The sequence below is a fragment of the Gopherus flavomarginatus genome, chromosome 6 (assembly GCF_025201925.1).
Source record: "Gopherus flavomarginatus isolate rGopFla2 chromosome 6, rGopFla2.mat.asm, whole genome shotgun sequence".
Taxonomy (NCBI): domain Eukaryota; kingdom Metazoa; phylum Chordata; order Testudines; family Testudinidae; genus Gopherus; species Gopherus flavomarginatus.
This window is the reverse complement of record NC_066622.1, coordinates 53,939,217-53,961,340: the sequence shown is the minus strand read 5'-3', so window position 1 is coordinate 53,961,340 and position 22,124 is coordinate 53,939,217. Positions and strand designations below refer to the sequence as shown.

Sequence of the window (22,124 nt, the reverse complement as noted above, 5' to 3'; positions counted from 1 at the left end):
AATAAATTTATCTATTTTCTCCCCTGGCTGGTTTCCCTGCTCTTTTTCTGGTCTGTGCTGAACCTCACACGTCATTGCATCACCTACTGTGATAGAGACAGAAACCTCAAACAGGGATGTAAAGGGGAAGGCCAAACCAAAACAAGTGCTGGAGAGAGGACAAATAAAAATCAGGAACTCAGCTCCCCCCAACAGGAGAGAGGAGGGGATCAATTCAGCCTTCACATCCCATCCAACTTCACAGGGGGAAGGGAGAAAGCTACTGCCCGGTGTCTGCTAGCATCTAGAGGAAGCCTTGAGCTATATTTACCCTGCGGATGCGACCCGTGCTATGGACAATAATGAACTGAGAGACTTCCCAAGAGCTTTGTAGGGCATCCTAGATGTTTCCTTCAGGCACTTACAGATTCTGAGTTGGTTTAATGTTTCCTCATCTGTGCGGGGAAATCTCAGGATCTCTCTTTCCTCTGAACCCTGGAGCTCTGGGACCCATGGCTCTTCCCCTTGTTCCAGCTGGGAGATCATATCACCTTGGAAAACCAGAAACTCCACTCAGATGAAAGAAAACAAAGGAGTTCAGTTGATTTCATACAACTTGATCATCAAAAACATTCTGTTAATTTATCTTCAGTGCTTAGTGTGACCTAGTGTGCCTGGGGCAGTCCTCACTGAAAATGCCAAGGTCAGAGCAGGCTGAAAAAGGGAGAGCAGATGCTCCCCATACTGGTGGTTAACACTGAAGTTAAACTCACTGACCAGTCACAAACTGTGCTTCTAATCCCACACACTGGTTAACGAGACTCTGAAAAAGGAAATCACACGACCCCCATTATTGCATGACAGTTCTCTGACTCCTAATCAGCAACTAGGTCCCGTACAGTGAGAGGTTATTTAAAAACTCTGTTCACTATGATACAGCATGGCCAGAGGGCAGCAGGAGAGTGATCCTAATTGGATCCAGGAAGTGGGTGGGTAGAAGGTTAGCCACATTACCCAGGTTTGGATCTCATCCAAAATACCATGCTGCCAGCCAATCCTTTAGCAGTTAAACTAAATGTTTAGAAGAAAGAACAAATGAAAGAATGAAGTTAAATTCCATCCTTCCAGACAATTCTTTAGCATCTAAACTAAAGGTTTAAAAGAAAGAAAGACAGAAAGAATTTAAATGGAAAAGCAGTCAGATACATTCCAAAATGGATATATCAGGTTCTTAGCAGTATTGGTGAGTTGCTGGCTTGAAAGTCTGTCTGGAACGCATCCACAGCTTGGATGGGTCATTCAGTCCTTTGTTCCAGGGTTCAGTTTGTAGAGAAGTTGCTCCAGAGGTAGGAAGGGGGATTGAAGACAAGATGGAGATGATGCAGCTGCGCTTTATATTCCTTTTGCCATGTGGCTTGTACTTCCTGTGTCCCAAACACAAGCTTCACAGCACATGGCATGGAAAAGCTTTGGAGGTTTCATTACACAGGCAAACCCCGGCATGTCTTGCTGACTCAATAGGTGTATCCCCTTGGTCCATAGGTTCATTGTACAGCTGATGACCCTCAATGGGCCATCAAACATGCTAGGCAATGTTGATGCCAATATGTCTGGGGGTGTCACCCAGAAAAACTGCACAAGTCTGGAAATACAGATATACCTTACATATCTGTAACTCACAATACAAAGGTGATAGAAACATAGAAACAAAATTATCATACTTGGCAAATCATAACATTTTCACTGACACTTTACATGGCATACCTAGCATGATTCATTGCAATTTTATCAGATTATATTATTTTATTATTAATACCAAAGTGTCTCACAATTTCATGCAGTCTCACACTTGCTAAACTAGTGAATTCCCAGGACCAGTTCCCCAGGTCCTTGAAGATGCCAAACATTGTGCTTATGAGGGATTGAAAGACCCACATATCTGCTGGGAACACACACACAGACACTGTGTCAATCTGTACCCCTGTGTTCACTCTTCTAGAAAATTATGATCAATTTTGTACCCAGTATGGCTTGTGAGGTATCATTAGAAAACGCATAACCTACTGAATATTATCCTCCTGTTAAAATGTGTAGTAACACTGTATGTAAAATTGTGAGATTTTACAGTATGATATTACTGAAAAAGTTACAGTTCTGGGGAACACCCACAGACCAGTTCCTCAGAGACAGCAAGGCAAACAGCGGGTCAAACAGCCATTCTCCTGCAGGGGGAAGGTGTGAAGACATTAAGGGCTGGTCTACACTACGGGGCGAAATCAATTTTAGATACGCAAATTCAGCTACGTGAATAACGTAACTGAATTTGAATATCTAAGATCGGATTACTCACCCATCCTCACCGCGCGGGATCGATGACCGCGGCTCCCCCTGTCAAATCTGCAACTCCATTGGGGTTGGTGTTGTTCCGGAATCGATATAAGCACGCTCGGGGATCGATATATGGTGTCTAGATGAGATGCCATATATCGATCCCCGAGAAATCGATTTTAACTCACCGATACGGTGGGTAGTCTAGATGTAGCCTTACATTCCATCACAGGGACCTATTGAGGCTGTTGTGGAAAACGACCACAGGATTAATATTTGAATCAGCTCAGCCTGAGGCTCTTTTCTTGGTTACAAGCACGCAGGGGGCGACAGCTATTGGAGTACTGTTCCCGAGCTAAAAATCACACAAGTCTTTTACAGCTTAAAACCACAAACAATAACACAAACGTTGCACGTTAATTTCCTTATTTGGAATATATTGCAAAATATGATGCAGGTCAAAAGCAAGCTGAACAATCAGTTTTCCATATTTGGCCTTTCCTGTTATTTTTATTACACCTGGTGATATGGGAGCAAGACTCTCCATGTCTCAAGAAATGTCACTACCAACCTAGGCCATTTTCACATGCTGGGGTGCAATCCAGATCAGCGAGGAGTTGTGTCATCTGTAATCCTGGGTGAGATTCAGTGTTCTGCTGCTGGAGCTCCCCTGTCTGGATACTCCCAGCCAGCGTTCAAGGACGCACTGAGTGTCTGTATGATAAGTAACCCTGGACTGGCAGCTCTGACTCCAGCTGCCTGCTTGTTACACCGCAAGCACATTCTGGTTTGGGTAGAGAAGGCTCAGGGTTTGAGAGTAGGCTGGGAGTAGGAAGATTCTGTTCATTACGCTGGACCTAACCCCAGTTTTACTTGAGTAAAAAGGAGATATTTGACATTGTGTGATGCTGCTCCTGTGCTCTGTTCCCAAAGTGTTCTGCAGCAGAGGAGGGTCTCTGGTAGTATGTATGTTACTGGCCTGTTGGGGTGATACTGAAACAGGACAGGGTACAGATGGCATTGTGGGGGTGGCATGAACCTTCACTCTTCATTTCCCCTTCCAAGAACAGAAGCGCCAGGAATCTTTACCCAGCAAGACCATCGTCTCATAGTTCCCCTGCATGACATCTCTGTAGAGGGCTCTCTGAGTGTGGTCCAGCAGAGTCCCCTCTTCCCTGGAGAAATACACAGCCACCTCCTCGAAGGTCACCGGACCCTGAAAGAGCAGGAGTCCAATACTCAGTACCTGCTGACCCACTCACAACCCTACTATTCACGGAACAGCAGCACCAGGGAAATGGAAGCTCCGGGAGGCACATGTTAACAGAGTCCCACCCCACCTTGCTTACAGCAGCCAGGAGGCATCAGAGGGTAGAAAGAAAAAACCTTTGTGTCTCCCATCTCACAGACAGAAGCAGGGTCTTCACATTTATCACATAGCTACTAGCCAGAGCTTAATATAGGAGATGGGGCTGTCTCTGGACCCTGATAGTGGCTTCCTGGTAGGAATTCAAGCACTCTCCAAATAAAATATATGGAAGAAAGGGGAAGTCAATCATAAAGAATAGAAGTTAGAAGGTCAGAATTGTAGTGCCCATTAACAAAGGTTTAGAGAAAATAGAGCCTATCAAACTAACGGGATATCCTTATTGGATGAGATCAAAAGTTTGGTTGCAGCTAATAGTATTGATGTAATATACCTAAACTTCCGTAAGGGACATGACTTGATTAGCACAATATTTTTACTAAAAAAAACTAGAATGATACAAAATAAACACGGCATACATTAAATAGATTAAAAACTCTGATAGTAAATGGGGAACCATGATCGAGTGGATTTCTTTCTAGCAGGTTCCTGCAGGGATTGGTTCTTGGCCCTGTATTATTTAACATTCTTATCCATGACTTAGAAGAGAGTACAAAATCATCACTGATAAAGTTTACAGTTGCCACAAAGATTGGGGTTGGTGGTAATTAATGAAATGTCAGTAGATTCAGGCTCCATCACTGAGAGTCTGGGAAGTTGTCCCAGCCCTGGCTGGAGGGTTATTTCCTGTTCCACAAAGAGGGGAAGTTCCATTCCCAACTCCTGTGCCTTGAAATTAGGACCTATCTGACACTACACCCCCATATTCATCATAGTGGTATGATTATAATATGATTAGGACATAATTATGATCTATTTTGTAGAAGATGCATCATGTGTGGTGTCACTGGAAAAGTTCTGATTTGCTGAATATGATTATCCTATTTGTGTGCACATATCATGTTCGTATCTGAAGTTATGGATATTGACTCTGGATCTGTATTTCAAATGTGCTTACTCTGGGTAACACCCACAATGAGCCTTTCAGGTACAACAATGAAGAAGCCAGACAGTGCTGATGGCTCAACAAAGACAATGGACTGTGGAAGAGCTTAGCCTTCCTGTGAATGTTTCAGCCAGCCTATGAGTCATGGCTACTATGACTCAGCAGGGCCTGTGACCAGACCACATGACACTAAACTCCACTTTAGTACCTGTATTTTTCCACAAACTGGACTAGGAACTGAGTTTGGAACAAAAGGTTCCCACCATATGGAAAAGCTACATAAGGTGGGGTGTGACATCATCTCTTGGCCTCATTCTCCACATAAGAGAACTTCTGGAAACACCTGAGAAACAAAAACGGATGTGGGGGAAGTGCTGCTGCCAGGATCAAGAGATTTCTAGCTTGTGTATGGAAACTTGGGGGACTGCTTGTACCATCAGTCAGGGTGAGAAATTGCTAATTCAAATTCTATCCATCTAGTATGTTAGGCTTAGTCTGAGTTTTGGTTATTTGCTAAATAATCTGTTTTGATCTCTTTGTTATCACTTATAATCACTTAAGCTATCTTTCTGCAGTTAATAAACTTGTTTGATGCTTTATCTTAACCAGCGTATTTTGAGTGAAGTGTCTGGGGAAAATCTCAGCTTGTTGTGCACATCTGTCCCATATCGAGGGGAAGGGGAACTACATTAATGAGCTTGCATTATAGAGATCCCTGTGCACTATAAGATGGTATCATTCTGGATTTATACTACAGCAAGTGTGCAAGGTTGGGGAGTGGGAAATTGGCTCTTGTCTTCTATCTGTCCTTGAGTGGCTTAGGTAACGCACTCAGGTAGCTTAGTTGGCTGCATGGCGCCACCTGCTGTTGTGTTGGGTGATAACAGGCCCTGGAGAGGCTGGCGAAATCTCCAGCAAAGCAGTGTGAGAAGGGCCAGCCCAGCGTGAGGGTTAGAGGACACAGCAGTTCCCAGAAGCTCCACAAACTGCCTCCTGGGGGTGACAACCCATCACGCCCTACACTACACAAGTCTCAGCAGGTTTGTCACATGCTATCCCCTCCCTTTCTCCACCCGAGATATTTCCTGCTTCCCACCACCTCTAGCAATTCCCACCCTCTTATGCATTTACTGCTCCTCAACCTCCAAGCAGAGCCCGCCACCCTGATAATCTCTTACCTGAGCCAGCTCCATTGCAGCCATTTCCTTGCCCCTGGGAGGACGAGATGATCTGCAGCGAAACATGGATGTTATTCTCTGGCCTGCCGGGGTGAAAAGGGCAAGGTGTGAGAATTCAGACTAGGCTTTTGTCCATTCCCCAAGCCGATTCCCCCCAGCTTTTCCCCTGCTAATGCACATTCTAGGTTCTAGCACACTGTGAAGCACAGAGTGACCTTATTCCAGTACAGGCCTAGCCCCCTCCCACCAGGGTGTAACCCTCTGACACATGGGGAAACCCTCCCAGTAACAGTCTCTCTCTTACACGTATCAAGTTTGCGGACAACACCAAGTTGGGAGGGGTTGTAAGTGCTTTGGAGGATTGGATTAAAATTCAAAATGATCTGGACAAACGGGAGAAATGATCTGAAGTAAATAGGATCAAATTCAGTAGAGACAAGTGCAAAGTACTCCACGTTGGAAGGAACCATCGGAGGCCAGAGAAGAGCAGAAACAAAGGAGTCAGTTTGGGGGATTCTCCCTGTCATTGTCCCCAAGGCAGCTGTCTCAGGTTTACAAAGGTGTTTCATGTTCCAGCCTTTATACAGTCTCTCCTGGGAGTGCCCCTTTCATGGACTGTTCCTAGTTTATTTTTTGGTAGTTAACAATCTTGGTTTATTGTTCATCTAAACAATATGTGTGGATTGAAGTGTGTTGGAAACTCTGTTTGGGATAACAAGCTGGTGCATGTCATTTTCCGCTGATGAAATGACAGACTTCATATGAGCTTGGGTCGTTCAGTAGCGTGCTGGACAGTGCAAGATGCACATTTCTGGGGGAAAGTTGGGCACTTGAGAATTTGCTGGTTTTCTCCTGAGGTGTAATTCATGAGTGGCTGTCTAGCAGCACTCAATACTGTGTAGCTGGGAGTGAGTTACATGCTGGAGACTGTGTGTTAATTGGCCAAGAGGGGCTGTTCTCGCGGGAAAAGAGTGGAAAAGGCACCCCATGCTGGAGGACTGAGGGGACAGCTATTTAACAGTCCAGATTGTACTCTGGGTAACATCACAGACACTCATTATGACAGAGCCTCTTACAACACAGAGAAAGTAAATCCATGTCCCAGAAATCGAAGACTCCAGACAGAGGGCAAGTGTCCCTGGCACTGCTTCTTGCTGACAGAGAGCTTCAGAGACAGTGCGAGAATCCTGAGGAAGCTGGGAACAGGAAGCACGGGCTGGCGGGGTTCAGTGGAGAAAGGGAACAGGAAGGGCAGGGATATTACTGAATCCAGGATCTCAGCAGTACTAGATGACAGGATAGCACATAGTGCAGCCCATTGGAAAACACAGTCCCAACTATACATACAAAATGATGGGGTCTAAATTAGTTGTTTCCACTCAAGAGATGGATCTTGGAGTCACTGTGGATAGTTCTCTGAAAACATCCACTCAATGTGCAGCAGCAGTGAAAAAAAGTGAACAATGTAGGAAATAATTAAGAAAGTGATAGATATGACAGAATATCTCATAGATCATATTTGTAAAAACAGCAAATAAATCCATGATACACCCACATCTTGAATACTGCATGCACATGTCACCCCATCTCAAAAATAGATATATTGGAATTGGAAAAGGTTCAGAAAAGGGCAACAAAAATGGTTAGGGGTATGGGACAGTTATGCCAGACCTAATCCCCAGTTTCACTTGAGCAAACAGGAGATATTTGACACTGTGCAATACGGCTCCTGTGCTCTGTTCCCAAAGTGTTCTGCAGCAGAGGAGGGTCTCTGGTATTATGTGTGTCACTGGCCTATTGGGGTGATGCTGAAACAGGACAGGGTACAGATGGCATTGTGGGGGTGGCGTGAACCTTCATTCTTCATTTCCCCTTCCAAGAACAGAAGGGACAGGAACCCTTACCCAGCGAGGTCACAGTCTCATACTTCTCCTGCATGACATCCCAGTAGAGGGCTCTCTGAGTGGGGTCCAGCAGAGCCCACTCTTCCCTGGTGAAATACATAGCCATCTCCTTGAAGGTCACCAGCCCCTGAAAGAGTAAGAGTCCAACACTAAGGACTTGCTGCCCCACTCACAGCCCCACTATTTGTGGCAGAGAAGAGTGAATCAAATGGAAGCTCTGGGTGGATCATAGTCAGGAGAGTCCCACCTCGACCTGGCTCAGACTATCCAGCAAATGCCAGGGTGGGGGGATGAAGAGAGAGCCCCTTATCTCTCCCAGCATATCCATCACCCCCCTACTAGCCACTGACTGATACAGCAGATGGCGCCCCTAGCAGGGTCCATGGAGAGCTCGCTGGTAGGATGCCCAACACCCTCCTCATTGTGAGGAGCGGGATATGAAGGGAGAGGCAGCTCCAATAAGCCTGACTCATGGGTGTCCCCTTTATATCTCACAGCAGCTGATGGTTAATGAGGTCAGGCTCCAGCACTAGGAGTCTGGTCACTTTGACTAGCTCCATGTAGGTGGGTTATTTTCTCTCTTCACAAATTAGGGCATTTCCACCTCCAAACCTCCTGGGTCTGTTCCTAGAATCTAGGCCACTTAGTAAATAACTCCCAGCAGGTCTGCCACACCCTAGTCTCCTCCTTTCCCCACGCTGTGAATTTCCTGCCCCGCTCCAACCTCCAAACCAGACTCTGCAAACCTTCCCACCTCTGGTGTATTTGCTCTCCCTTTCCTCCAGCAGGAACCCACCAGCAACCCCCCGATAATCTCCACCTGGACTGACTTCACTGCAGCCATTTCTCTTCCCTGTCCCACGCCAGGCTGGGATGAGCTGGAGCAAAACATTCTGCATCCTGTCTGGGGGAGAAGGGCAGTTGTGGGCGTTTCAGAACCGGTTTTAGTTAATTTCACATCACAATTCCCCCAGGCCCTTTCCCTGCAGACAGACACCCTAGATTCTGTCATGCTGGGAAATGCTCAATCTGTTTATTACAATTTAGACCTGACCCCTCCTGCCAGGCTAAGTCCACAGACACATTTTTAACCTCCCTTCTCTCTCCCCTCACCCCTTCTCTGAACACAAGGCTAGAAAAGAGCAGAACCAAAGGAGTCACTGTGGGGGATTCCCTCAGACATTGACCCCACGGCAGCCACACTCCAGCAGGGGGAATATGGAGTCAGGAACTGGCTTTTGTTCTGTCTGATCCTTGTTTTGTTCACTGGAAAGTGGTTCTGCCCCAGGATGCAGCAATACATGTGTCTGGGTGGACTAGAGAGCTGGAAATCTCTCCCCGACATTCATTTCTCCCACTTCCCCTTTCAGTCTCTCCTTCCCCTGTCCTCTCTCCCTGCCCCTCTGGCTGGGACAGTCCCATTCCTGGGGGCTTTGCTCTCCCATGGCTGGATTTCCTCCTGGCAACCGCTAATGGCAGGAGAAATGAGGTGGTGTTGTTTGTGCAGAGTCACTTTCTTGCCAGACCCTAGGACATTCCCTGAGGTCTTTCAGTTACCTGGAGACTCTGGCTCAGAATTTAGTAGTAACAGGGCCCAGGACTGCCCTAGGGGGCTAGGACCAGCTGCAGAAAGTCATCCCCTGGGCCGGGCAGAGAAGAAGCTTTAATTAAGGTCACTTCCCAGCACAGAGCCCCACTGGGGGAGCAGCAGCTGCCAAGCCTGGTCTCCCAGATCACAATGGAGGCTGCAGCATCTGACTCAGGAAGCTGAACCCCAATATCCTGAGCAGAGAGGGACAGAGTGTTTCAGCAGCTTCCCTCCTTTAGCTCTCTGGGGAGAGCAGTTAATGGGAGCCCCTCCTCACAGGGAGAATGGCTGATCTCATTTGACCCACTGTCCATCTGGAATCACTCCTTGTCTTTCCATACAGTGACTCTGGATTAACAACGGTCTCAATGACACCGGATTTCAGAAAGAATGAGTTCAGAACGCTGTGGAAAAGACCATCGTGTGGCAGTGCTGACTCCCTTCCCACCTCCCTCACCCCCGCAGATCTAGGACAAGGACTGGGGGCAAAAATTTTCCAAACGGAACCGAAAGTTCCTGCAGTTTTCAAAAGAGGAGAAAAGTAAATTCTGTGATTTCACACTAACAGTGTTTGCTAAGTGGACAGAAAGTTATCACAGTGACAGGGCACGTGACTGGGGAATGGACTTGGTGACCTGGTGACTAGGAGCCAGGACTCTGGTACAAGTTGAACAGAGAGAAAGATCATGGTTAGCAGCAGCCCCCAGACACCCCCTAGTACTCAGAGCCCAGACCCCCCAGCCAGGGGCCCCAGACACTCCCCAGCCAGGATCCCATCAGATATTCCCTGGGACGCAGCCCCCAGATTCCCTGGCCAGGGACCCCAGATACCCCTCAAAGCCCCACCGGCCAGAGAACCCCCACCACACCATGATTGCCAGGTTGGGAATACCAAAGGGTTCCCCCCACCAAGAGCCCCCAGCAGCCATGGACCCCCTCAAGGGACCACCCCCACTGGGAACTCAGTCCCTCACTGCCTGCCTAGGAACTTACCCACTCTCCAGAACGATCTACCCTGACATTTGCCTGGGACCCCCTCCTCTGCCCAGTGTGACCCCCTGATGCTTTACAGTGCGACCCATCACTCTGCTTCCCTGGCATGCCCTCACCTAGTGCCAGGGATCCCCTCCCCCAGCTCTGTGCACTGGGCATGGCAACAAAACCAGGAACCAGCGGGGGAAGCACAGACAGAGCCCATGTCACAAAACCAGGCTCCCTCTAACCCTCTGTCCCGCCTCCCCAAGGGACACCCACCCCCACTGTTCTGCAGCCACCAGGCCCCCAGCGATACCCACCTCCAGGACCCATAGCCTCAGGGATGGGCACATCAGAACCACCACCCCCGAAAACCCCAAACCTCCACAACCCACCAACCTGACTAGGGTACCCCCTGCCCAGCCACCCAGAGGCCTCCCCCTACCACAATGCCCCTTCAGCTGCAATCTCCCCACACAGACACCTTCCCTGCCCCTGCAAGTGTTACCTCACAGAGTGGGAGAAGTGGCTAGAAAGTTAACACCACCTCCTGCTGGCCAGTCACACAGGCAGAGGGAGCCTGGGGAGTGCTTCTTTAACAGGAGAATGGAAGGTCTGGAGGGCAAGAAAGATCCACGGGCTGTCACTATCAAATAATGACCACCATGGATCCACCCCAGAGGCAGCTGCATCTTAGCACATTGGGAAACAACCCATCATATTCAATTAGAAATAAAACAACTAGAGAGAAGTGGGGCAAATGTTTGGGGTATTTTATATCAATCTTTGAGACAGGCAGAGAGAACCCTGTCACAAACGACATTTGATAACATGAGAGAAAACCACCAAGATCGGAGGGGATTTGATGTTGCTATTAAATAACTAGTGGAAAAGGGGGACTGTTGGACTGGATTTTATATGACTGTCCAATACATAAACAGAATGTGATGGTCCCCCCCGGCCACGGGGCAACCATTCACGTGAGCAGCTCAGAGCCCTTTGAGGAGCTGATTTAAGGGCGGGGGGGAGCTGGAAGGCTCCCTGGACAATGGAAGGGGGCCGCAGGGGAATTGGGAAATGGGGTCTGGGCAGTCTCCATGGAGGATGTGCTCCTCCCTTCCCTTCCCTGCCCTGGCAGAGAACGGGAACCTCATCCCATCCCATTCCAGTGGGAGCCATGTTCTGGGGAATGACCCAGGGCAACAATTTCCCACCCAAAGAAGGACAAATCGCTGCAGTTAAAATGGGTGGGAAAATCCACCCCCCATCGGAGAGATTTTAAATTGACATCCCAGCGGGGCGGGCGGGCGGGCGGATCCTCCTGCAGCTCCACTGGGGCCGAGGTGCCTTCAAGGCTTCTCCCAGGCTCCCTGGGGCAGAGTCACTTTCCTGCCCCCAGCGCCTCTCATTCCCCGGGTGCTCCGGGTCACAATGTCCCACCGCACTTCCCCCGCCTGCAGCTCTGGCTTCTCCCCTCCCGCCCCCGCAAGCCACACCAAGGGGAACCCCCGGGCCCCAGTCTCTGTCCCCACCTGGATCCCAGCGGGGCCGGGGGCAGATCCTGGCTGCAGCTGATAACAGCGGCTCCGCTCTGGCTCGGGCAGCTCCAGCTCTGCTGGCAGCACGTGGAGAACCAGGAAGCAGCTGTTCAGCCCGGGCTCCGCGTCACAATGTGCCAGAGCCCCGCCCCCAGGAGCTCCCCGCCCCTGAGATGAGCCAGAGCCCCACCCCCAGGAGTTGCCTTGCCCATGGGCTGTGCCAGAGCCCCGCCCCCAGGATCTGCCCCGCCCCTGAGCTGAGCCAGAGCCCCGCCCCCAGGAGCTGCCCTGCCCATGGGCTGTGCCAGAGAACCGCCCCCAGGAGCTTCTCCACCCCCGCTCTGTGCTGGAGCCCCGCCACCAGGAGCTGCCCCGCCCCTGAGCTGACCCAGAGCCCCGCCCCCAGGAGCTGCCATGCCCTTTGGCTGTGCCAGAGCCCGATCCCCGGGAGCTGCCCTGCCCATAGGCTGTGCCAGAGCCCCGCCCCAGGAGTTGCCCTGCCCATGGGCTGTGCCAGAGCCCCGCCCCCAGGAGCTGCTCCGCTCCCGCTCTGTGTTGGAGCCCCGCCCCCAGGAGCTGCTCCGCCCCTGCTCTGTGCTGGAGCCCCGCCCCGAGGAGCTGCCCGCATCTGGGATGTGTCAGAGCCCCGCCCCCTGGAATTTCCCCATGTTGGGTCTCTGAGCTTTGTTCTGCTGCCGCCTTCTTCCCAGCACCCCCTGCTCCCTTCCTGTGTCTGCAAACACCCCCCCTCCTCCGGGGCCGGCTGCAGTGCTCGCTGAGGCTGACTCCAGTGGCTGAAGTTGCCTCCATTTCTGCTTCACCTGGAGGGGGAGAGACAAAGAGAGGAGATGGTCCCTGGGTGTGAAACCAGAATCAGGGGGCAAGGACAGAAGGACTGTTTGGAAAGGTGGGTTTTTTGTGTGTGGGGGGGGTGAGCCAGAGGGATTCAGAAGAAGTTGGGCAGCAGAGGCTCAGGGAAATTGAGGGGAGCCTCCTGGGTGTCTCAGTGTAGCCCAGGGTTTGTACAGCACCTTGCATAGCCAAGGCCTGAGTTGTAGTAATAATAGCAGCCAAGAATCCGGTTGCACCTTATAGACTAACAGACGTATTGGAGCATGAGCTGTCGTGGGTGAATACCCACTTCGTCAGATGCAACAATAGTCCCATATGGGCTAGTGATCAGGATTCCTGGTTTTCACTCAGGTGGCCTGGGTTCAACTTCTGGTGTGGGAAGAGTGCAGAGCTTTTGCCCAGAGTGGAGGCAGGAAATGAAAGGAACAGGAAGGGATCCTGCCAGCAGTGGAGTTAGACAGTGTAGGGAGGGGACCCCAGAAGTGGGGGTGGGGCAGTGGTTTGGGGGGAGATGAGGGAAGGATCCCAGCAGTGCGGGAAGTTGACAACCTGGAGAGCACAGGCCTGGAATGGGGACCTGGAAGAGTGAATGTGTCCCTCTAAACCCATCAACTGCAGACTAGGCAGGCTTGGAAGAATTGTGTATTTGTTGGTAAATGTCAATTTCTGTGTAAACACACAACCCAATGGCAAAATATTTTCATCAATAATCATCAAAATTGACAGATGGGCAAAGTAAGAAACATGCTGCTTGAGAACTTATCATGTTGTAGGAGCAGCAGTGATCTGTATGCTCTGTATAACCTGTATGCTCAAAAGGTCTGTTAAACTCCCCCAGCTTGTGTCCTTTCCCTCTTTGAATGCCTGTGAAGTGGCTTTCCCACTCTCCTTTGTACCTCCAGTGAATGCCCTTCACCCGGCCCATCTGGCAAGTGGTTCGCTGTGTTACATTCTATTGCACCTCAGGGAGACTGATCTTCATCACACCGTCCATCGCTGCGCTGTGGGACACTTACCTTAAAGGATCCTGACATCTCCACTGCCAGGCCTGTCCTGGGAGCGTGAGTATGAGTGTGACACCCTCCCTCATCCCTTCTTTTGAGCTTAGCTATCAAGCTAATAAATGTGCTGCTTTCTGCCAAACTCTGGGATGGAGGGGCATTATTAGTCCTCTCTAAGCTTACTAACTGACCCAATTTTGGGTAACACAAGCAACATTGTTTGATCTGTTATTGTACCAAAGGGGGAGATGGTTGTCTATAAAGGAGGGTGAAGACTAAATGCCTCTGATGAGAAGGGAATTTGAACCCATGCAGGCAGAGCATAATGGGGTAGCAGTCCATCACCTTAACCACTCGGTCACCTCATCTGAGCTGTCAAAAAACGGACAGGAGGAGAAATCTAAGGCCGGCAGAGATAGGGACACGAAGGAGTTTTTAAATACTAAGTGTAAGCAGGGTCTGAATGAGCTCCCCTCTCTCACCTAGTGAGGAGCTAGGGAAAGACTTCAGGAACAGACCGTGTTTGCATAGACACACCTACTCTGCCTAGCTATGCAGCATGATGGGGCCGCTTCCCCAAAATGACCAGTTTGGGATGGTCTTGGGTTACAAATCACTTTAGGATTGAGTGGAATAAAATGTTATTCTCCTTCCTGTATGAGTGAAGGGCAGCAGAACATACCTAGTCCGTCCTGATGGAGGGGTAGGTGAGTGAGGAATAGCTTTTATTGGACTGCAGAGAAGTGATTGAGGACGTCACCCTAAACCAGTGGTCCCCAAACATTTCACATTGTGCCCTCTTAGCCATGGCTGTGGCCCCTCGGAAGCCACGGTCAAGAACCGGGGCTGGGAGGAGTGGGGCTGTTGCTTTCTGGGGAGAGGGGTGCGGACAGGGGTAAAGGGGTCGATGCCTGGCTGGAAGCCAGAGTCTCAGGCTGAGGGTGGGGTTGGGGAAGAGCTGTGGCAGAGTGGTGCTCCCTCCCTGCCCTCTATGTGGGCTGGCTCAGGTCCTGAGGTGCCCCCATGAATGTTCCTCTGTGTCCCCCTAGGAGTCGCACCCCACATTATGGGGACCACTGAACCCTACTCGCTAAGCCGGGGCTAGTGATGCCAAACCCCCGGGAAAGGGAGAACAAGTGTGGGGGCCCCAGCACCAGAACCATGCCCCTACCTTCTGTCTGTGGCTCTACCCCCTTCCACCCATGGCCCCATCCACTGTCACTTCTGTTCCACCCCTTCCCCCACCAGCCCCACCCTATCACTCCTTTACCCCTGCCCCGCTGTGGCCCTGAGACCAGAGAAGCTCTGTGCCCCTGCTGCAGCCCCCGGGCTGTAGCAGGGAGTGGGAGCTCCTCCAGCCCTGGGGCTGACATAGGGGAGACTTTTTCAGGGGGACCTAACTTGGCCAGGGCCCCTGATCATGGGCCCCACTGTCCCCTTGGCAGTGCAAGGTTTGGGGAGGCTGAGCCCCCTTGTCATAAACAGATAGCTAAGGGTTAATGTTCTTTTACCTATAAAGGGGTAACACCAGTAACCTAAAACACCTGACCAGAGGACCAATCAGGAAACAAGACTTTTTCAAATCTGGGTGGAGGGAAGTTTGTGTGTGAGTTCTTTGTTCTTTGTCTTGTGTCTGTGGCGTCTCGGCTATGAGAGTGATTTTTCTATCTCCTGCCTTTCTAATCTTCTGTTTCCAAGTTGTAAATACAAAGATAATAAGACAATAAGTTTATATATTTTTTTTTTGTATTTACATGTGTGTAGTTGCTGGAATGTTTAAATTGTATTCTTTTTGGATAAGGCTGTTTATTCATTTTTTTCTTTTAAGCAAATAACCCTGTATTTGTCACCTTAATACAGAGAGACCATTTTTATGTCCTTTTCTTTCTTTTTATATAAAGCTTTCTTTTTAAGACCTGTTGGATTTTTTCTTTAGTGGGGACTCCAGGGAATTGAGTCTGCAGCTCACCAGGGAATTGGTGGGAGGAAGAAGTCAGGGGGAAAATCTCGTTGTGTTGGATTTACTAGCCTGACTTTGCATACCCTCTGGGTAAGGGGGAAGAGAGATTAGCTATCTTGGTACTTCTATTTCCAGGACTGGAAACAGGGAGGGGGGAGTCCCTCTGTTTAGATTCACGGAGCTTGCTTCTGTATATCTCTCCAGGAACCCAGGGAGGGAACACCTGGAGGGGAGGAGGGGGAAGGGAAATGGTTTATTCCCCTTTGTTGTGAGACTCAAGGCATCTGAGTCTGGGGGTCCCCCGGGGAAGGTTTTGGGGAGACCACAGTGAGCCAGGCACTGTATAAATCCCTGGCTGGTGGCAGCTTTACCAGGTCCAAGCTGGTAACTAAGCTTGGAGGTTTTCATGCTAACACCCATATTTTGGACACTAAGGTCCAAATCTGGGAAAAAATGTTATGACACCCCTCCCCCCTGAGCCTCCATTACGAGCCGCCCAGGCTACCACTGCTCAGTGTGTGGCCAGTCTCTGTGTTTTCTGCTGCTCGTTCTGGGGAGCCTGGCCGGCCTTAGGGGTGGTGCCCCCCGATAGCCGCCCACGGCTCCAGGGGTCAAAGGGCACCGTGTGGCAGTGCAAAGGTGCTCACTGCTCTCCCCTGCCCCAATGCTCCTCCATGGGTCCACAGAGGTTTGAGGGGAGTAAGGAGCAACCCTATGTGCTCCATGCGTCCTGGTCACTTTTCCCACTTGGGCTGTGCTGTGAGGGGAGGATCAGAAGCTGCTGCTCTCTACCCTGCCGCTATGCAGCCCGGCTGAGGAAAGTGACCTGGATGCAGGGAGCTCGGATGATCTCACTTCTTGCCCCCACATCCCACAGCCCCTAGGGGTGCCCAGATGACCAGCGTTCCAGGGAGGAGTGGGGGGCAGCAATGCCAGCTGCTCCATGCACACAGGTCAGTCTCCCCATGTGGGTGCAGGAGGGGGTGCAAGGGTTTCTGTGATGCCTATTCTATCAATATCGTCACTCAATACCAGGCACTCAAATTCACCAGTCTTAGTACTTAGACGTTTAGCGTTTGTATTTAAGCACTTCTAAAATGTGTCCCATTTTAGCTGTCTGCTATTACATGATGTAATTGAGGGAGACTCTTTCATTTCACTGTTTCTCATCAGAACCTACCTGTACATTATCATCTTCCATCCTCTCCACCTTACTAGGCTATAGAGAATCCTTGTGAATAGTTCCTCTCCTAACGGATGTCTCTGTCTGAACCCTGTGCTCCTCAGCGCCTGTCGGCTTTCCCCAGCTCTGAGGCTGTGTCTACACCGCGCACCTTACCACGGTGCAGCTGTGCCACTCTAACCATGCCATTGTAAGGTGTGCTGTGTGGCCATCCTTATCGCTGAGAGAGAGCTTCCCCGGCAACAAAGCCAAACTACCTCCAATGAGGGGCAGGAGCTTTGTCACCAGGAGCACAGCTCCACCTACGATGCGCTGTTCACACTGCCGCTTTTCATGGCTCAAATTTTGGCATTCGGGGAGTGTTTTTTCTCACCGCAGAGAGACAAAATTTTTAGCAACAAAAGCCGAAATTAAAAAAAACTCCTCTGCAACCTATTTAATTTTACCTTTATACAACCTTTCTACTGCCTCCAGTTCTGGTATCCTCATTTGAAAAAGATGTTGTGAAATTGGAGATAGGGCAGCAAAGAGCCACCAAATGTTCTGAGGGCTGGAGAAAAATGCCTTCCAGTGAGCTATTGAAAGAGGTCAACCTGTTTAGCTTATCAAAAGAAGATTGAAAGGTGATTTCATTGAAATGTTGAAGGGCCTTAATGGAGAGAAAAGATTGGGTATGTACGGGCTCTTGAATGGAGCAGAGAAAGGCATAACAAGACCCAATGGCTGGAAAGTGAAAAGAGACAAATTCATATTACAACTGAGGCACAATAGTCAACAGCGAGGATGATTCACCACAGGAGCAAGCTACCAAGGAAAGTGGTGGATTCACCATCTCCTGATGTCATTTAATGAAGACTAGATGCCTTTCTGGAATGTGTTTGCCCCCAAAGTAGCTGTTATGTCATACAGGAGGCCTGTGATATGCAGGTTAGATGCTCTAATGGTGTCTTCTGACCATGAAGTCGACTAATTTCTGAAAAACTGAGTGTAGCATTGGGAGCAGCGTCTGATGTTTTCCTGTCTAGCCGGCTTGCTGCCTAGAACGAACGCTCCTTGAGTGGGGTGATCCACAGGGAGTAGCTCAAACCTCCAAAGTGCCTGGCCAGGGGCAGGACATTAGCCCAGCAAGGGAGGGGTGTGGCAGTGACATCACAAAGGCCTTTTGCAGGACCTCAGACTATTGGTCAAAGGTGGTGGGGAGGTGGTGACCTCACAGAGAGATGCTGACATCAGCCAGGCAGGACAGGGGTGAGGGGCCAGGGAAACCTCAGAGACCTTTGTGGCTTTGCTTCAGCACGTTTCCTTCTCCAGGTCTCTCTTTGAGGACTGAGAGATTATTTGGGGTCATGGACGTGAGCGCCAGGAGGAACCTCTTTCGAGTTTCCTCCTTCCCTTGTAGTGATTTTACTAGAAAACAGCCATCCCTGTTTAGAAGGTAAGAGCCTCCTGGAGGTTTGAAACCTGTTCAGTCTGATCTATCTGGTGACAAGTGAATTCTAGGCATGGAAAACACGAGCTTAAGGAGGCAGAATTTTATTGCGCACCTGGGATTTTGTCCCTTAGAATCGCTGGGGACATTAGGGTTTGTCCTTTTTGTTTCACCTCTTCCTCCATCCCTCCCTCCTCTTCTTCTCTTGCTTCTTTTGTCCTTTCTCCTGTTCCCTTCCCAACAACAGGACGGAGGCGTGTGTGTGTGTGTTGCAGGGAAGTCCTCTGCAGCTCCCACTATGGAAGGTCCACCCAAAAATGTGGGACTGAAATAGTGCTCGGGCAGTGATCCCCACCGGTGACCTGGGCCATCCTTTGGGCTCTCTGGTGAGAACCCTCAGCCTCCCGTCCTCAATCTCTACCCTGATTCGTTGAGCAGGGGGTTATTGACAGGGAGAAGACTCAGGTCCTTGTTGTTCTCTTTTAAGATCAAGTAAATAAGTCAGAACCAGTTCTATCTTTGATTAATTTTGCTGCTTCTCTGCATTAATTGTCTCTGAGCAGTTGATGATTCCCTCTAACATTGCAGTTCTCCTCAAATGCTTGCTGAATAATTACTGTCACTGTTGTTGGTCTGGAGCTCATCTGAGAGCACTGTATTCAGGTCATTCAATGTCTGAAATTCAAGATCCGATGGTTTGTTTGAAAATTAGGGCTCTTGGGTCCTATTCCCAACACTGCCTCTGACGGGCTGTGTGACCTAAGACAAGTCAATTCTCCTTTCTCAGCCTTATCTTCTCCCTCTTTCAAGTAGGGATAATAATGATCCGCTCTTACCTACCTCATGGTGGGTGAAGGATGTGGATCCATTTGGGAGTGTCACTAGAAGTAGTGCATAATATGAAGTTTCCCATCATGTTTACTCAGAGCAGATTATGACATAATAGATTAGATGAAATAGTCTATTTTATTTGTATTTTTTTATTTTGAAATTGTTAATAGTAGCGACGACTTAGCTCAGATTGAAGCATCTTATCTAATGGTTGAGATGTAAGTGTCTCCTCTTTGTGTGCGAGGAGACAATTTAACACACTCTGACAAAGAGGAGATGCTTTTGTTTTGCAACAAAATATTTTTGCAAAGATCTTTCATCCCACTTGTTATCATTTTGAGAAACAAACTGGTTTAGTCTAAATGGGATTTTCGGACAGAAACGGTTTGAATGAAATTTTCCCACCATCTCGATTCCTGGGCTCTGGGGTGTTTTCATCTGTTAGAACAGGAGTCAGAACTGGTTGCTTCTCTTTCTGGCTCTGCCATCGCCTTGTTGTGTAGGCCTTGGGTAGGTCACTTCCCTTCTCCCATCTGTCCAATCGGAACAGGAACAGTTCTCGAACTATGGGCAGTTTAGAGCCCAAGTGAGATAAGGGGTATTAAAGTCCTCTGTGAAGGAGAAAGGGGAGTTTCAAAGTGTTTAGCAACAAGGAATTCTAAAGTTTGCTAAAATGTCTAGTCTGTGGAAACAAGAAATGGTCGGGGCCAAACTTATTAACCACTGCCTTTTTAAAGCCCATTCAAAGATGTGAGTCCCTATCTTTTAGGTACCTGGGGTTCTTTGCCAGCAGCAGAGAAGAGGTTCCTGCCTCCGTTTTTGTGGCCTTAACAAACCAGGTGTTGTGCCCCAGTTCTTGTCTGAGACCCCTGAAAAAGAACATCTTCCCATCCATGAACAAGACAGGACCTATCTTTCAAAGGAGAACAAAAAGACCTCTGGGACTTACAGACTAGCTAGCCTGACTGCCATAGCTGGAGAGATCCTGCAATACATTCTTAAACACTCAGTTTGTCAGCAGCACCTACAGGATGATTTGGTTCTTATGACTAGTGAGCGTGGATGTGTCAAGAACAAATCATTTCAAACCAATCCTCTTTCCTTCTTTGGCAGGGTTCTGGGCCTGGTAGAGGTGAGTAAACAATAGATGGGATCTAGCTTGGTGTTACTAAGGCTTTTGACACAGTCCCATAGGACATTCTCAGAAGCAAACGAGGGAAATGCAGTCCAGCTGCAATCAGTGTAATGTGGGTGCAGAGCTGGTGGAAAGCCAAGACTCCAGGAGCCCTTCTCCATGTTTAGCTGCCCAACGGGGAGGGTGAACCTAGTGGGTCTGACAGAAATCAGTCCGGTGTCAGGTACTATTCTTTATTTTCATGAATGATTTGGAAAATGGAGTGGAGAGCATGCTCCTAAAGTTTACAACTGACACCAAGCACTTTGGAGCACAGGATTGAAATTCAAAACACCCTTAATAAATTGGAGACTTGGTCTTCTTGAGCCAAACTCCATGGTTAGGGCTCTCTCTCTACACTGGGCTGAAGTGAAACCCCAGAGCCAAGCACTCCTCCTGGGCAGTGAGCTCCGACTTTGAGTGGTCAGATACTGCTTAGCACTGTCAGAGCAGCCTTTGCTGGGAGATTCTCCCAGCACTTTCCAATAGCAGGAAGGTATGAAATCCCCATTTGACTGCTGGGGACAGAGCCCGAGAGTAGAGAGCAACTTGCCCAAAGTCCCCAGGAAAAGGAAAACAACCAGCAGAGGAACCAATAGGAAACCCAGCAATGGAACTCAGGAGTCCTGGGGGTGTGCTGTGGTGACCAGATGTCCCAATTTTATAGGGACAGTCCGAATTTTGGGGTCTTATCTAGGATCCTATTACCCCCCACGCCGTCCCGATTTTTCACACTTGCTGTCTGGTCACCCTAGGGTGTGCACATGTGTGGGTCCCAGCTGCTCCCTGCACCCCTCATTGAAGCAGATGTGCAGGTGTACTGCCCTGGGAAGTACAGGGTACCAGTGGATGTGGGGTTGGCTGGAGGTAGGGTCTGGCTTCAGGCAGGGCAAGGGCTGCGTGGCTGGCTGGCTTCAGGCAGGGGAGTGCATCAGGGGTTGGCTGGAGACAGGCAGGGAGGATGCGGCTGGAGCAGGCAAAGCAGAAGGTGCAGGGCTGGCTGGAGACAGAGGCTGACTGCCGGCAGGGCAGGGCAGGGGGTGCAGGGCTGGCTGCAGGCAGGGTGTGGGAGAGGGCCGGTGCAAGGAAGTTTCATGCCCTAGGCGAAACTTCCACCTTTCACCCTCCTTCCCCGCACCCCTGCCCTGAGGCGCCCCACCCGTGGCAGCTTCCCCCTCCACCCTGAGGCTCCCCTCTTGTGTCAAATCTCCTGCTCTGCCCTGCGGCACCCCCCTCGCCCGAGCTCACCCCTGCTCCGAGCACGAGCACCCCGAGCACGTCGTGGCCGCTTCACTTCTCCCACCTCCAAGGCTTGCGGCGCCTAAGCCTGCCAGGCAGTCAAGCACCCTCCTCTGAGCCACAGCAGCCCTGACAGTTGACAATAGAGGCACCTTAACCCCTGAGTTCCTTCAATGTGTCCCCCTCGGGGGTCCAGCTCCGATCACCAGATACTCTGGGTATGTCTATACCACCTGCCGAATCGGTGGGCAGCGATCGATCCAGCGGGGGTCGATATATCGCGTCTAGTGTAGATGCAATACATTGAGTGCTCTCCCCTCGCCTGCTGTACTCCAGCTCGGTGAGTGGCGCAGGCAGAGTCTACGGGGAGCTGCAGCAGTCAACTCACCGCGACTGTGACATTATAAGTATAATCTAATATCTCATTGAAAGGTGACAGGGCCAGAAAGAGTTAATTAACTACCTCACCTACTGACCTGACCCGTGGGTGAACCTTAAAAACTGGTTAACAAGATATGTAAATGAACAGAGCTTTGAAATGCAAGTCTGCAGTGTTAGAGGTAGAAGGGGAGGTGTTTGCTCAAGTCTTGTGATGTCAGCAAACAAGTCTTGTCTATTGCTATAGTTTTAATTCAAAGAGCAAAAAAAGAATA

The 22,124-nt window shown here is 49.7% G+C and overlaps 1 protein-coding gene across 1 annotated transcript in view; it reads right to left on the bottom strand.

Annotated features, from left to right (window-relative positions):
• The window catches only part of LOC127053669 (zinc finger protein 707-like), a 551,605-nt gene that overhangs the window by 485,119 nt on the left and 44,362 nt on the right, over positions 1 to 22,124 (bottom strand). Inside the window, exon 2 of the mRNA XM_050958757.1 lies at positions 5,798 to 5,880. Within this exon, the coding sequence (XP_050814714.1) occupies positions 5,798 to 5,880 (83 nt within the window). The remainder of the gene's footprint in view (positions 1 to 5,797; positions 5,881 to 22,124) is intronic.